This window comes from Myotis yumanensis, unplaced genomic scaffold (genome assembly GCF_028538775.1).
Source record: "Myotis yumanensis isolate MYYU_CA2020_CCGP unplaced genomic scaffold, mMyoYum1.0.hap1 SCAF_6, whole genome shotgun sequence".
In the NCBI taxonomy this organism is placed as follows: Eukaryota; Metazoa; Chordata; class Mammalia; order Chiroptera; family Vespertilionidae; genus Myotis; species Myotis yumanensis.
Genome location: NW_027223757.1, coordinates 61,628,687 through 61,646,026, shown reverse-complemented (window position 1 = coordinate 61,646,026; position 17,340 = coordinate 61,628,687). Strand labels below are relative to the sequence as shown.

Genomic DNA, 17,340 nt, shown 5'->3' with positions numbered 1-17,340 from the left:
TATTCCCATTGTTGAGTTCTTCAGTGAGTTTCTTTGTTTTACCCTAGTTCACCCAATCAGAGTGTTGCCCTTCAGGTATTCTGGTATTCAACCTGACCCTTCATCTTGCTGTGTCCCCAAACTTTATATATATTGATTTTAGATAGAGATGGAAGGAGGGAGGGAGGGAGGGGGAGAGACAGACACATCGATGTGAGAGAAACATACTCCTGCACACTCCTTATTGGGGATTGGGCCTGAAATGTTGGAATGTACTCTGACCCTAGGAATCACATAGCAATCTTTTGGTGCATGGGACCATGCTCAACCACCTGAACCACACCAGCCAGGGCTCTCGGGCTCTAAACTTGATCTTAAAAACCAGGCTCTAGGCCATCAGAATTTTGTCATATGGCTTCAAATGACAACTTCAGAAGCTTATTTCTCCAGGTTCCCACTTACCAGTTGTTTATGACTTCAGGGGTTTTCAGCCATGCACTTACAAAATTTTTAAAACTCATAATGAGCATGTTTGATGTTCTGATATGGATGGAGGGTTTTTGTTGTTGTTTTTGATAAATCAAGTTCACCATATTGCCAACACAGAAATCTTTTGTTTCTCTTCTGTTAAAAGGCAGAGATGATGGAGGTAAAGAAAAGGTCAGTTAGTGGTCTGGATATGGTTCTCATAAGTAAGGCAAGCAAACTAACAGGCACTGATTTGTAGAATCAGTGATCAATTATGGAGATACAGGGTTGATTTTTTAAAATATCTCACACATATTCATGTGTACCTCCCCCCCCCCGCATTTTCATTGTATTGTACAAATTTGAGCTGCTTTTTCTAGCAAACTCACACATATGGATGACATTAAAGTGTTCTTTCTCTCTTTAGAGGAAATAAGGTGTTCATAAGCAATAATCAAGGCATTCAAATGAAAAGAAAATCTAGACTAAACAAAGAGCTTGGGGAATGCTCAATTTTACTTTATAGTTAACTAGAGGCCCAGTGCACAAAAATTTGTGCACTCGGGGGGGAAGGGGGTCCCTCAGCCCAGCCTGTGCCCTCTCACAGTCTGGGACCCCTCAGGGGAATGACCACCTGCTGGCTTAGGCCTGCTCCCCAGGGGATTGGGCCTAAGCTGTCAGTCAGACATCCCTCTGGCAGCCCGGGAGCCCTCGGGGCATGTCCACTTGCTAGTGGAGAGCAGGCCTAAGCTGCAGTCGGACATCCTTGGCGCTGCTGAGGAGGCAGGAGAGGCTCCCGCCACCACCGCTGTACTGGCAGCCGTCAGCCTGGCATGTGGATGAGCAGAGCTCCCCCTGTGGGAGCGCACTGACCACCAGGAGGCAGCTCCTGCATTGAGTGTCTGCCCCCTGATGGTCAGTGTGCATCATAGTGACCAGTCATTCTGCTGTTAGGGTCAATTTGCATATTACCCTTTTATTATATAGGATAAAGGCCTGGTGCATGGGTGGGGGCCGGCTGGTTTGCCCTGAAGGGTGTCCCGGATTAGGGTGGGGGTGCCTGGCCAGCCTGGGTGAGGGTCTGATGGCTGTTTGCAGGCTGGCCACAGCCCCTTCAGGGTGGGGCTCCCCACTGGGGTGCCTGGCTAGCCTGGGTGAGGGGGTGAGTGCCATTTGCAGGCTGGTCACACCCCCTTCAGGGTGGGGGTCCCCCCTGGGGTGCCCGGCCTGTTTGGGTGAGGGGCTGATGGCTGTTTGCAGGCTGGCCAAGCCCCCCAGCGGGGACCCTCACCCCATGAGGATGTGGCCATCCTGGTTGAGGGGCTGATGGCTGTTTGCAGGCTGGCCAAGCCCTTGGCCACCCAAGCTCCCAGTGGAGGCTGGCTGGAAGCAGGTATCGGGGATTTATTTACCTTCTATAATTGAAACTTTGTTGCCTTGAGCGGACCTCAGGGCCGGCCCGGGCTGGCGGGAAACTTGGCTTCCTCCATCGCCGGGGCAACCAAGCCTCCTGCTTGCTCCAGCTCTGTGGCTGCTGGCCGCCATCTTGGTTGGGTTAATTTGCATGTAATTGCTTTGATTGGCTGATGGGCGTGGCTTGGGGCGTAGTTGAGGTGCGGTCAATTTGTATGTTTCTTTTATTAGATTAGATATCTCTATTAATACTTATCTCTGTTTTTATTTCAGCTTTGACTAGATCCGAATCTAGGAGAGATGGAGGTTTTAAAAATAATTGGAGCTTTGATCATGGAGAAGAAAGTGAAGGAGATACAGATAAAGAGTAAGATTTTTTTTCCCCTCAGATATTTTATAAGAATGAAACTTTTCATTAGAAAAATAATATAAATTGTTTGCTATGGAAATATTTTTAAGAGTATTGTATTCTTAAGGAAATATTGAACTCTTTTATAATTGCATCAATGAAGAAAAAGCAGTTCTTTATTAGTAAATAATTTTATGTTATATTTATCTTTTGAAATGTATAAATAAGTGCATGTAATATGTATAACCATATGATTAAATATCAATCATACTACAGATTTACAACTAAATAATTGTTCCTTAGTAAAAATAAACAAACACGGGATTCTGTTCAGTGATTTGAAAAGCTACCATTTATCTTGAGTAAGTAAGTGAACCTAGATTAAGACCTCACAATTTTGTATGAAAGTTTAGATCCTGTAGTAACTTTCTTCCCAGTTACCCCTCACCATCCGTCCATCTTAGATCAGATTATCATCAGAGAGAGCAGAAATACTATAAATGATAAACACAGGTGTTGACCCAGACAGAAGCTAAGCAAAGTGTTCATTATATTTGTTAATGTACTTGGAATTACTTCTGTGAAAAATTTCAAATACTGGTTTTAATAGAACCTTTTGCATCATGCAGAATTTGTATTACAGATTCAGCATTGCTATAGTTTCTTGGTTTATTGATCTGATTTTTCCCTTAACGAGAACAAATAGCAAATTTATAGAAACACAAATATATACACCAAGTTCTACCAAAACTATAAATATGTTTTAGAAATTTTACACAAGAAGTCTTTCAGAGTATATTGGCTAAATATAGTAGGTGCTTCACTTCTTTTTGGGCAACAGCTCCATTCATCATTGCCATTTTATGTGCCTTCACCTATGTGCTATTGAACTGAAGTGAAGTTTTATTTGAAGGAGAGCTTAGAACTGGTAAGTTTCTCAGTTAAAATTGATATTTTATGGTCTTTTATTTCTGACTATTTTTCAATTTAAAATAGTTTTTGTTACAGACATTTAGTACATAGGTACTGTAACAAAGACAGACATTTTGAAAAATTGGAACTAAATCTGAAATTAAATTGAGTAGAAAGTATATCATTTTAAAAACATTTTTGTAAAGTGTGTGGAAGGAGAGAATTTTTAGCATTAAAAAAGTTGGGACATATATAAGCAGTAATGAAACAAACATTTTACGTTTTTACTATAAATAGTTAGGTTTTTACTGAAAGTAGCTTATAGAGTTGCCTTCACAAGGGTGTATTTTGAGTTCCTCTGTGAAAAGGTTTGTCATGGATATGTAAGAATTTGTCTTTTAAGGTGCTACCTGTCCTGTATGTTTCATTTATGAATCATACTCTTTGGTTCCTCAATATAAGTGGATCCTCAGTGGCTCTTGCTTTTTGAACAAGTTGATATTAACATGAACTGTTTATTAATAGATGTATCAGTCTGATTTTTAAAAATCTCAGGCCAGTGATTCTCAATGAAGAATTGATATTTCTTTCATAGTGGTAGAGATATAGCTATTTTACTGTGGTAATATTGTTTCTTTTCATTAGCTAAAGTTTTCTACCAGTTTGTTTCTCTGTCCTTTCCCCCTAATTTAAATCCAAGACAGAAAGTAAAAATGAGTGACCATATGTGAAATTCGTATATAAGACGACAAATATTTTATTCATTTATGGTGTGGATCAACAAACCATGATGCTTCACAGGCCCAATCTGGCCCACCACTTGATTTTTGTTAATCGTTTTATTGGAACACAACTACACATATACTAGTAATATATGATGGCTTTTATACTATAATGGAAAAAATGAGTGGTTGATATGATGATAGTATGGTCTATAAAGCCTAAAATATTTATTCTATTGCCCTTTACAGAAAAAGTTTGCTGATCCCTGAATTATTAGATGAACAAAGAGGATAAATCTGAATTTAATGTATGGGTCATAATTGCCATTTAAGGTTTCTTCCTCCCTTATTTTATATGCAGTGAGGCAAATCTACTCAGTATAGATGAAGATGAGGATTCTGAAACCTCAAAAGGAAAAAAGGCAAGTGTTGCTTTTTTAATTTAAAAAACATTTTTAGGTTATATACTAAAAATGAATATTTCAAAAGAAAATGTTAACATTTTAAATTAAGTCCCAACCTCTCTCTTTCCTATCCCAGAGGCAAATGATGTTCCCAGTTTCTTGTTTTTCCTATCAGATATTTATGTGTTAAAACAATATTCTTGTCTCACCTCCTTACACTTACATAATTGGTAGTATCCTATACACACTTTTTCTAATCGAAAAATGATTGTATCTGAAGACCATCCATGAGCGTTTATTAAGAGTATCTTCGTTCTTTCTAATGTACCATTTCATTTTATGATGTACTGTTGTTATTCAACTAGAGGCCCGGTGCACGAAATTCGTGCACGGGGCGGGGGGGAGGGAGGTGTTCTTTAGCCTGGACTGCACCCTCTCCATTCCGGGATCCCTCGGGGGATGTCTGACTACTGGTTTAGGCCCAGTCCCACAGGGGTCAGACATCCCTCTCACAATCCAGGACCACTGACTCCTAACCACTCACTTGCCTGCATGCCTAATGCCCCCAACTGCCCTCCCCTGCTGGCCTGGTTTCTCCCAACGACCATCCCCTGCTGGCCTGATCACCCCTAACTGCCTCTGCCTCAGCCCCCTACCACCATGGCTTTGTCTGGAAGGAAGTCAGCTGATCAACCTGATCTAACTAGCATATTACCCTTTCATTAGTATTGATACCACGTGGTATCAATTATGGTGTTATTTACCGCCCTCCCCCAAATAATTTTGAGTAAGTTAGCCTTCTGGGTAATTTTACCCACATACAAGTATATCTGTAGGATGAATATGGAAGGAGAGCTGCTGTATTAGGTCAGATATATTTCTAATTTTCTTATACCTGATTTATACTTAATTTATCAGCAGTGTCTGAGAGTGCCTATTTCTTCAAACTTTTGTTACAGTGTTATCAACCTTTTGATTTTTGCCAGTGAAAAATAGTATCTTATTTCTTTCTTCATGAATGAGGTTGAACACATTTCATATATGTAGTCCATTTATTTTTTTTGGATAACTGTCAATATCCTTTGCCCATTTTTCTATTTGGTCTTTAGGGTATTATTGATTCATAGGAATTCTGTTTATATTGAGTCTGAGATACACATTTTTTCACATTTTGACATCTGAAATTTGTCTAGGTGCGTATTATAATTTCATGACATGGTTTAATTTCAAAAGTTTCTTTGCATATTAGTACATACAATAATTATGCATCTTAGAAGGTCTTAGGTTTGATGATATACTGTTTTTTGGAGATACTGGCTCATTGCTTTGATACTAGTTGCTAATACCTTAAACCAGTTTTTTTCTTTTGTCTTTGCTTTTGGTGGTTATTGCCTTGGAGAAAATGTATTTTCTTATGTTGTTAAATATGTGTCTTGGGTTTAGTGTCTTAGTTCCTAATGATGATAACTTAATTACTTATTTGCTTTATCCTATTAGGTACATTAAATAATTTCACAATACCAATGTATAATAATAAAAGCGTAATATGCTACTTAGACTGGATGTCCTTCCAGATGTCCTTCCGTCCTTCTGGACAAAGCCAGGCTATGAGGGAAGCCCGGGTCCCGGGTATCAGAGGGAAGACGGTGTCAGCAGCTGGTGGAAGGAAGGCCTACGCTTGCACGAATTTCAAGCATCGGGCCTCTAGTTAAAATATAATTACTAATAAAACGACTTAAATTTTTTTTTTTTATCCTGTGCCTTTGTTGTTGTTTGGTGGCACCACCAGGTATATTCCACTAGGAATATATATTTAAATTACTGCTTTGAAATTATTTATTCCTGGTTGGTAATTCCACCAGCTAGATGAGAATGGGTTTTTTTTAAATTTTGTTTTGTTTTTTAAAATATTTTTATTGACTTCGGACAGGAAAGGAGAGGGCGACATAGAAACATCATTGATGAGAGAGAATCATTGATGGACTGCCTCTTGCATGCCCCCCACTGGGGACTGAGCCCACAACCGGCCTGTACTGTCAGTAACTGGGAATCAAACTGTGACTTCCTGGTTTATAGATCGATGCTCAACCACTGAGCCATGCCTTGTTTCATTTTTTAGCTTTGTTTTTTATTTTGAGGAATAGCTTTTTAAAAATAATTAATTTGTTTTATACTTATGAAAAATTATTCACATGGTTCCAAAGTCAAATCTACAAAAGTTTTATTCAGAGAAGTCTAGCTTTTGTCCTGATTTCCTCCATCCTCTCTCTTTCATCTCGAGGTAACCTATTGTAGTTTAACCTTCCATTATTGTTTTGCTTTGGTTTTTTTGTGTGTTTATTATAAGAATATACCACTCTTCTTGGAGAAAGTGGCTACACCGTTTGGCACCTCAATTTTTTGTTTACTTAACATTATGAACTGTAGGTCAGTCTCTACAGGAAAATATTTAGAGATTTCTCATTTATTGCTACCTAATGCTCCAGTGAATGGGTGTAGCATAGATTGATGTACCATCACTTGATAAGCAGAGGTTTTTTCCAATCTTTTGCTATTATAGCTAGTGCTTTAGTAAAGCCTTGAACTTACATCTTTTCATATTTTTACAGTTTATTTTTGGGATAAATTACTGAAATTACAGTGGAGATTTCAGAGGGTAAATTTACAGGTAATTTGGCTAGATATTGCCAAATGCCTCATTCGTAAGAGTTAACACTTGCCATTCAAATAGTAATATATGCAAGTTCCTGTATGGGTAATTTTACCCACACACCAGTATATCTGTAGGATGGATATAGAAGTAGAGCTGCTGTATCAGGTCAGATACAGTTCTAATTTTCTTATACTTGATTTATACTTAATATATGTGAGTTACTGTTTCCTGCAACCTTGGAGAGTATGTGGTCAAACTTAAATTTTTGACAGTCTGGTATAGCACCCTCTTAAATATTTCCCATACTTAGCAGTTGAATAGATTTTAGGAACTTTTAAATTTACTTTCTCCATCTTTGTAGAGGTTTTTCTCCAAAACATGTTTTGTCATGATTTAGGGAATTTAAAATTACGCTGAAAAACTAGAAGGTTTTTCACATTGCAGTTTTCTCTAACTTTTATTTTAACATTGCAATTTCTTAGAATGCTGCTGTTAGATATTCTTCAGGTGGACATTGAAATAGTGAACTTTGGAGAAAAATAAAAGTGTTCCATCACTAACTTCTATGACATTGGTCTTTGATTTTTTATTGCTTGAGATTCCCTTAAGCTTTTAATTAAGTATATGCCTTATTACACATTTTTAAAGATATAAATATTGATATTTTCAAATAAAACTGGTTTGACACATATATATCCAGTGATATCTAAAGATAATTATGAATTCATACTCAGCAACATCTATTTTAAAAATATTTTTTAAAGTGTACTATATCCTCTTTTAGTTGAAAATATTGTGCCTTTTTCTTCATAAATTTATATTTTCTTTCAATTTCTCACAGGATTTTGACTTTACATATCTATTTTAACTTCATATGATATATTTTTATGGGATAGAAAGATTTTAACTTATCCTATTATACTTTAATAAAGAGATAAATGTTAATAAAGAGATAATTTAACTATTATTTAATTTAACATTAAATAATATTCCTGTCACTAAATGACTCGTTTTTTTAATGGATTTAGTTACCTTTATCGTTATTAATAAATATTTAATCCAAAATTATATTACAGATATTAACAATTATTAAACATATTGCGTATAATTATTTTAGAAATACAGTGGGGCCTTGACTTACGAATGTCCTGACTAACGAGTTTTTTGAGATACGAGCTGTCTCTCGGCCGATTTTTTGCTTTGAGTTGCGAGCTAAAATTCAGGTTACGAGCCAGCTTCAGATACCCCACTGCTAGTTGGCGCAGCGAACGTCACAGTGAACGCCACAACATCAGCCCAGCATCACGTGTCTCACTTGTTCACAATTGATTTGACATACGAGTAATTTGAGTTATGAGCTCTGTCATGGAACGAATTAAACTCGTATGTCAAGGCCCCACTGTATATCTCTTAAAACAGATGAACTGATCTGTTTTATTCATTTAGTTCACGTATCCATGAATAAATATTATTTATTGCTAAAATAAAACTTTCAGCCGCAATTTTTTAAACTTTTTTTGTGTGTTTTTTTATATATTTAAGTACTGTGAAATCTTGGTCATTAATGAGTAGGGAAAGAATTATAGTATTATCATTTAGTTCTTTCCTTTTGAGTTAATTACCAAAAATCACCTAACAATCTAACATTTAAAAAGTTAAAACTTGTAATTAAGAGTCATTGTCTTTCTGAATTTGGGTGAAATATACTGAAAAGACTTTTTCAAGACTCAAGAAGTGGCTAGTAATATACTTGTTACTTTTAGATCGTATTTTTAACCAAATACTTTGAGGTCATTGCAAATTTTAATTATTGTTAAATTCAGGGTGCCTTTACTAATACAATATTTTTTGTAAAAATTTTTATAATTTTTGGTTTATGTATTTTCTTTAAAACTTGGACCTGTATATTTAATTCGTTTAGTCCATGCATAGAACTTATTTGACGTCAGTTCACACAGACTAGCCAGTCAATTAAATCATGTAATATTTATCTATAAAAGTCTGTTTTCATTTTTTATTTCAAATACACATGTTATTTTCATCATCATGACAACCATTTCACTTCAGAATCCTAAGGCAGAAAAATATGGCCTTGCTTTTGATCTGAGTTTGTTACCTGGTTATAGTAAGTCAGGCAGATTTCAGTTTTTTTTAATTTAATTTATTTTAAAATTTTCATAGATTTTGAGAGAGAAAGGAAGAGAGAATAGAGAAACATTGATGTGAAAGCCTAACATCCATTGACTGCCTCCTGCAAGCCCTCTACTGGGGACTAAGCCCGAAACCCAGCCTGGAATCCAACCAACCACCTTTCTGTGCACAGGGGCAAGGCCCAATCAGCTGAGATACACAGGCCAGGGCAATTTCAGTCTTTTTTAAAACTTATGCTTTCCTTGAGTTGTTCTCACTTGATATTTTCGTTGGGGCATTGCTTTTCTTGAAAAAGATTGGAGTAGAATATACAAAGATCATAAATGTAAATTTTCATTACTTTTGCTTTTCCATTTTGCAGCATAGCTGAATTAAGAAAATCCTACTTTGGTTCAGAATACCCAGTTTCTAACCCATGGTTCACCTTTAATAGAAATATATATAAAACAGGGAAAGATATGAAGCGCTACTATTTTATGTGCCAAAAGAGATTTCATATACTAATATTTCAAATAGTTGCTCTCTGGAGGTTATTAGATTCTAATACAAGTTGTGAAGATTATGTCTTTGTTTTGTAAAGTGGAAAAAGGTCTATTTTAAAAGGGAAGATGGAGGAAGGAGATAATTGTATGATGCCTCTTTTCTAGATGGGTGTTAAATTAATTTTAAGTGTCAAAATGGAGATTGAGGATTTAGGAGCTGATTTTCTTAAAACTATTCATGCCTATTTATCCTTTCCCAAAGTCTTTTGTTTATTGGGGAGTGGGAAGGGTGTGTTATAAATTCACTGTGGCTTGTACGTCATATATAGGTCCATATGGATCATTGCTTTAAACTAATATAATTCCTTTTCTCCATTTGAAAATGAACGTGGAATTAGGAGAAAGCCTTTATTTTAGTTCAGTGTCTTGGTATTCTTCCCCTTCTCTCTCACAGAATAACCTCTTGGTTGTTGGATTTCTATAGTTTCATTGTGCCTCTTTAGAATGTATGTCTTTTATTAGTTCTAAAAATATTTTAGCTATTATCTTTGTGGCTATTACCTTTCCCCTTTATTCTTTCTGGGACTTTTATTCAACATATTAAGATCATTTTTTTTCCATATTCTTTAACCTGTATTTTACATAGGAAATAAAAAAAGAAAGGATAAAAAGCATAGAAAGAAACCATCCTTGTACAATATTCTAGGTCATTTTCTCAGAGGTATCTTTTTTTTTAATATATTTTATTGATTTTTTACAGAGAGGAAGGGAGAGAGATAGAGAGTTAGAAACATGGATCAGCTGCCTCCTGCACATCTCCCACTGGGGATGTGCCCACAGCCCAGGTACATGCCCCCAACCGGAATCGAACCCGGGACCTCTCAGTCCGCAGGCCGACGCTCTATTCACTGAGCCAAATCGGTTTCGGCGAGGTATCTTCTAATTTACTAACTTTTATATTCAGCTATAATTAATCTGCCATTTAATCTATACATATATGTATTTTAAAACATTTCAATTACATCATTTGTAGAACTTCTATTGGTTCTCTTTCAAATTTTTCTTTTTTAAAATAATTATTTACTGTTTCCCTTTTTGTTTTAAGAACTTAAATGCCACCCAGCTGGCATGGCTCAGTGGCTGAGCATCAACCCATGAACCAGGAGGTCACAGTTTGATTCCCTTTCAGGACACATGCCTGGATTATGGGCTCGATCCCCAGTATGGGGCATGCAGAAAGCAGCCTATCAGTGATTCTCTCTCACCATTGATATTTCTCTCTCTCTCTCCCTCCCTCTCTCTGAAATCATTTAAGAAATATATATATATATATATATATATATATATATTTATATATGAACTTAAATGCCTTTAATGTCTCTAATAATTTAGTAGATTCTTTTAGGTTTTATTACCTGAAGTTCTTAGTTGCTAAATTTCCTGAATACTTGTTTTTTGTTAAATTCACTATGTGGTGTGTGATGATTGTGTCGAGGATACCACATATTGACAATTTTTGCACATTTAGCTGCCCCAATGAAATATTTATTCATGCAGCAGATATGTATTGAGCATAGCATTCTAAATGCTAGGGAGAAAAACAGACAAGCTTCTTGTTCCTGTGGAGCTTAAATTCTAGTAACTGGCTACTCTCATTAGTTACTTAATGATTAAAGTTATAATGTAGGGGTTGGCAAACCAAAGCTCACAGACTATATCCAACCTGTAATCTATGGTCTATGAACTGAAACAGTTTTTACATTTTTTGAATGGTTAAATCAAAAGAATACTATTTCATGACACTATTTCACTATTCCCTGACTGGGAATCGAACCAGTGACCTTTTGGTGCATGGGATGATGTTCAACCAACTGAGCCACACCAGCAGGGCTAGATGAAACAATTCTTTGTGGTTTTTTTTTGTTTTTTTTTTGTCATTCAGGAGGTTATTAAATTGTTTATTGATTACACATGAAAATGGATGATCACAAACTTCATACCCTTCTATAATTTTACCTGGTACTGTAATTCAGTTTCGATATATTCTATAGTCTGTGCCAACAATCATTAATAACCAAATAAACTACATGACTCTGCTTGGGTGACCCTTTTAATGGTGAATTCCAGATCATAGCACAATAACTTGTCAATTCAACTGCACCAAAGTTTCTGAAGACAATGCTCTGTGCCCAAGCAGGTTGTAAATAAATTTCAAATGGAACCCAGCATCACCCTGAAGGAATTCTAACTTCACACTGTTGGGGTAATTTACAAAGATGCTTCAGAGCAGACTAACTTTACACAGCACATTTTATTTTATTTTATTTTATTTTATTTTTTTATTGTCTGTGTCTATTGATTAGGCCTATATGCTTGCATATAAGTTTTTTGGTTGATCTCTCTCCCTTACCCCCACCCTCCCCTACCTTCCCTCTGAGGTTTGAGCACATTTTTTTTTAAAGACACACTTATTCAGCGTCATGATCAGACTATTACATTTAGCAATCAACAGCATGGGTGCAAAAAAATTTATATTAAAATTTTTTGTTGGAATGCTTTACACTCTTTTTTTAGTCATCGCCTGAGGATATTTTCCCATTGATTTTTAGAGTGGAAGGAAGGGGAAGAGACAGAGAGATAGAAACATGGGTGTGAGAGAGAGACGTTAATTTGGTTGCCTTCAGCAAGCACTGCGACCAGCACCAAGGATGAGCATGTAACAGAGGTACACGCCCTTGACCAGAATCGATCCTGGGGTCTTTCAGTCCGCAGGCCGACTCTATCCACTGAGCCAAACTGGCGAGGACTGCTTTACACTTTCTACAGAACAGAAATTAAAATAACCTGTTATACAATTAGTCAAAAATACAGTCCTCTGTTTTTTTTCCCATTCACGTGAGTATTGTCTAACACATGTCTTCTTTATAGCAGCTAGGCCCTATCACCACTATACCTGGTTTAGTTCACAAATCTGCTGTAATCTGTACCTTCCCTGTCACTTCTCTGGCTCTCCTCTCCTGCTAAGCTTTGTTTCCTGGCAGTAATTAAAACCTCCTGCCACTGACGTAGCTACTGCTGTAACCGCCATAGCTACCTTGGTTTTGTGATTTTATGGTATTAGCCTCCACCACAATAGGGGCCACAGCTTCTGCCTCCAAAGTTTCCTCCTTTCATAGGCCCAAAATTTGGAGACTGATTGTTGTAATTGCCAAACTCATTGTAGCTTCCGCCACCTCCCAAATTGCTTCCATCATTACCAAATCTATTATAGTCATCCCCGCTGCCACCATATCCATCACCATCATGGCTGCCACAAAAGCCACCTTAACCACTGAAGTTTCCTCTATGAACAAAATTGTCATTCCCGCTAAAACCACCTCTGTGACCACTTTCAGTGTTTATAGGACAACTTTGAGCTCTGGTTGGATAAAGCGCTGGCCATCTCTTGCTTAGATAGTTCTTTTTTTACTTCACAGTTGTGGCCATTCACAGTGTGGTATTTTTGAGTGACAATCTTGTCTAGAGTCATAGTCATCAAAGGTTACAAAAGCAAAGCCTTTCTTTTTGCCAGTGCCTTGGTCAGTCATGCTTTCAACCACTTCTATTTTCCCATGCTGTTCTAAATAATCTCTTAGGTGATGCTCTTCATTGCGTCTTTAATATCACCGACAAAAATCTTCTTCACAGTTACTAGTAAGTGAGCACCAGGTCTTTAAGAATCTTCTCTTGAGACCACCCTCTTTGGTTTCACAATTTTTCCATTCACCTTGTGAGGCCTTGCATTCATGGATGCATCCACCTCCTCAACAGTGGCATAGGTGACAAACCCAAAGTCTCTGGAGTGCTTGATGTTTGGATCTCTCATCACTACAGTCTGTGAGTGTTCTCCATTGCTCAGAATAGCTCCTCAGACTCTCATCGGTTATTTCAAAGCTGAAACCTCTGATAAATAGTTTCTGCAGCTGCTCCAGCTCTTTGGGAGACTCTGACTTGACGACTTCAGGAGAGGAGACACCAATGATGCTTGCTTTGGGGCATCCACTAGCAGAAAGGTTTTTTTGTTTTTGAATATAAGTTCATTGATTTCCGAAAGGAAGGGAGAGGAAGAGGGAGATAGAAGCATCAATGATGAGAGAATCATTGATCGGCTGCCTCCTGCATGCCCCCACTGGGGATTGAGCCCACAACCCAGGCCTGTGCCCTGACCTGGAATTGAACCATGACCTCCTGAGGCATGCTGGCCCGGGCTAAAAAATTCTTAAGAGGAAGGATTAACTTTCTAAAGGAATTTTTAGTATAGTTCCTTTTGTTTTTTTAGTTAGAGGAAGGGTGAGGAGTGACAGAGAGAGAGAGAGACATCTATTAGTTGCCTCCCACCAGGGATCAAACCTGCCATCTTTGGTGTACAGGACCAACTGAGCCACCTGGCCAAGGCAGTTCCTTTGATTTGAGATGTTCTGCATCCTGATGATTTTCAGTCTTTTGGGGAGTAACATTGCTTGTTTTTGCCTCTTGTTAACAATATTTATATTTCTACAAACAACGCTATAAAAATTTATGCAGTATATTTTGGGAAAGCATAGGCTTTGAAGTTAGATTGGTCTTTTTAAAAAATACTTATTTTTATTTATTTTTTAAATATTTTTATTGGTTTCAGAGAGGGAGAGAAAGATAGAAACATCAGTGATAAGAGATACTCATTGATTGGCTGCCTTCTGCTTGCCTTCTACTGGGGATTGAGCCCTCAACCCTGGCATGTGCCTGACTGGGAATCAAACCATGACTTCCTGGTTCATGGGTCAACACTCAACCACTGAGCCATTCTGTTGGGCCATTGTATTGTCATATTGTGATCTACCCAAATAGTGATATAGATATGTTTATATTATCATTTGAAAGTATGAAAACATCTCTGGTTTTGTGTTTATATAGAAACTTCCATGCTAAAGCCAAAGTCTTTGTCCAAGTTGAAGTAGAAGGCATATTTGGCTGTGCTTTCCTACAGGTATCAGCGAGGCCTGTTATTTAGGGGAAACGTGTATTTTTTGCTCTTGTGGGAAAGAGCTATGCTAAGATCCTTTACCCTTATCCCTTCTGTTTTTGTACTTTTTTTTTTATTATTAGAAGAGAAAGTTTATTTAGAAAGTTACAGAAGTAGTAGAAGTGAGCCAACTGGGCTGCATAGGCTCAGAAAATAAGTTACAGAAGCAAAAGAAGGGCTCTAGGAGTTTAGGAGAGAGAAAGGCAAAGGTAATCTGCCTGGGGCTTGGGGTAAGGAAAGGTGTAGGTGTGCTCTGGAGAGAGCATGCCTATTTTTCTTTTAATCTTCTCAAATATATTTGGAGATATTTAAATGAAAAGAAAATAATATTAGCCCGGCTGGCGTGGCTCAGTGGTTGAGCATCGACCTATGACCCAGGAGGTCATGGTTTGATTTTCGATCAGGGCACATGCCCAGGTTGCAGGCTGTATCTCCAGTGTGGGGCATGCAGGAGGTAACTGATCAATGATACTCTCTCATCTTTGATGTTTCTATCTCTCTCCCTCTCCCTTCCTGTCTGAAATCAATAAAAATATATTTGTAAAAAAGATAATAATTTCATAAATACCCATGTTCCTTTATGTGTGTGTTGTCCTTAGGAAATAAAAGCATAGTTAAATTACTCTTCTATCCATGCCATTGCCATCCTTCCCACCCCTCCGTAGTAGCTAGTACCACCTTTTTATTAAATTAGTTTTCAAATAGTTGTTGATAAATTATGGATTTGTTTTACAGTTAAATCGTCAATCTGAAATTGTTGCTACTGGTTCTGGTGATTCTTGGAAGATATATGCAAGACGAAACAAGTCTGAAAATTTTAAACCTTTAAAGGGCAACCCAATTGGACTTAACATGTTGAGCAACAAAAAGAAGTTGAGGTAAAGGCACTTCAACCTTTCTTAGTGGTTGTCTTAGTGAACCACTGTTACTGATATGACCAGCTGTTACATCTTCAAGAAATAGGGTTGAAAATCACTATTTCATTTCTACTTTGTCAATTTAGAGGCAGGCAGCTGAGGTACATAATAGCTAAGTAACTTTTTAGTCAGTGGCAGAATTAGAAGTAGAATTTAGGACTCATTATTTTCTTTACAATTAACTTTTTATTTTAGCATGTAAGAAAACTAATGCTCATGGTTTAAAAACTTTTTATAATAGTCTCATTTATAAATAGAGAATAAGGACAGAAAACATCTGAATTAATTTACTAGAAATCTTATAATACTAAGCATTTATTTAGAATTCATGATTTCTATTCTAGTGTTCTACTGTTTATCATCTTTCATAAACTGGATTGGAAACATCCTATCCTATATAATAAAAGTCTAAACGTAAATTGTCCCATCGAGTTCAACCAAGAATTCAACCTGGAGTTCGACTAGGGGGCAGGCCAACTGGCCAACAGCCCATGGCCCCTCCCCCTGGCCCGCCCCATCCCCAACCCCCCCCCCCCCCCCCCACACACACACACACACACACACTGATTGGGGGCAGGGCCTTCCCACCAACCGCTTGCGGCTCCTCCCCCCAGCCAGCCTGGCCCAATCTGGATAGGCTGGCCGGACCCCACCCATGCACGAATTCACGCACTGGGCCTCTAGTTCAGAGATAAAGTCAGAAAGTGGAAAACTCTTAATATACAATTTAACATGGCCAATTGGGTTTATACATTTTTTTAAGTGGTTTTCTGCATGCACTCAGATTTTAAAGGATTTATTTTGCATATGTATATGTAATTTTCCCTTGTTCAAATTACTCTTTTTTTTCTTGAATTTGTAGTGAAAATACACAGAATGCATCATTACGTTCTGGAACTGTTATTGATGGTAGATGTTTTCATCATGCTAACGCACAGACACCAGTTGTAAAAACAGCAGCTCAAAGGTACGGATTCTAATTGCCTTTGTTTAGTATACATATACTATGCCCTTTAATAGGAGTTTTTTCACTATTTTTTTAAAACCATTTTTTTAAATTTGTGAAATTTTACTATTGTTTGTAAAAATCATGTCTCTGAAATAACTCATGTCATAGAATTTTATTCTTTTATATTTGTTTTTGAATAAATCACAGAGACCTTTTTTATTATATTTTAATACACTTTTTTTATTGTTGATAGTATTACAGATATCTCCCATTCCCGCCCCCCTCCCAGACCCTACCCACCCTCCTCAGGTCTTCACTACCGTCTTGTCCGTGTCCATGGACTATACATACAAGTATATAAATTCTTTGGTCTATCTCTTCTTGTCCTCCCAACCTCACATTGAAGTATGTCGTATGCGTCCTTTAAATGAAAGCCATTTTATTGCATTATATTCCAGTTAAGTTACACTGATTTTATTACATTGGAACTTACAGTATTTGACAGAGAAGTCTTCAGCTGGTAGTTTAGCTCTGATGAGTAACACTACAGTTATTACCTTACTTTCTTTATAAGGCTCATAGGATTTTATAGTATCAAAGTAAATCACAATATTAGTTTTAAATGTTTTAGAAAATTTTGTGTTTTAGTAGTTTTAATAGATTTTGATGTTCTCATTGGCTGTGAAAGTACTACTTGAATCTTGAAATAATGGGGAAAGCTTGGTGTTTTAAATGCTTTTGAGGTTTTTCATAACCATCCAAAAATGATTATGAAATTTCAATTCTGAGTCAATTTCAGTTTACTAAAAATTCTAGGACACCAACAATTAAATAATCTCTTTAGTTCTTGCATTATGAATTGTTACATAAAAATTTTTATAACTAGTAAAATTTAAAGAT

At 37.0% G+C, this 17,340-nt stretch overlaps 1 protein-coding gene and 1 pseudogene across 2 annotated transcripts in view; one reads left to right on the top strand and one right to left on the bottom strand.

Annotated features, from left to right (window-relative positions):
- SENP6 (SUMO specific peptidase 6) overlaps window positions 1-17,340 on the top strand; it is a 104,328-nt gene that overhangs the window by 25,134 nt on the left and 61,854 nt on the right. For both annotated transcript variants that reach the window (XM_070418218.1, XM_070418219.1), the window contains exons 2-5: window positions 2,134-2,227; window positions 4,205-4,265; window positions 15,310-15,452; window positions 16,354-16,458. In XM_070418218.1, coding sequence (XP_070274319.1) covers window positions 2,134-2,227; window positions 4,205-4,265; window positions 15,310-15,452; window positions 16,354-16,458 — 403 coding nt within the window. The remainder of the gene's footprint in view (window positions 1-2,133; window positions 2,228-4,204; window positions 4,266-15,309; window positions 15,453-16,353; window positions 16,459-17,340) is intronic.
- Window positions 12,578-14,029, bottom strand: LOC139012786 (heterogeneous nuclear ribonucleoprotein A1-like; annotated as a pseudogene).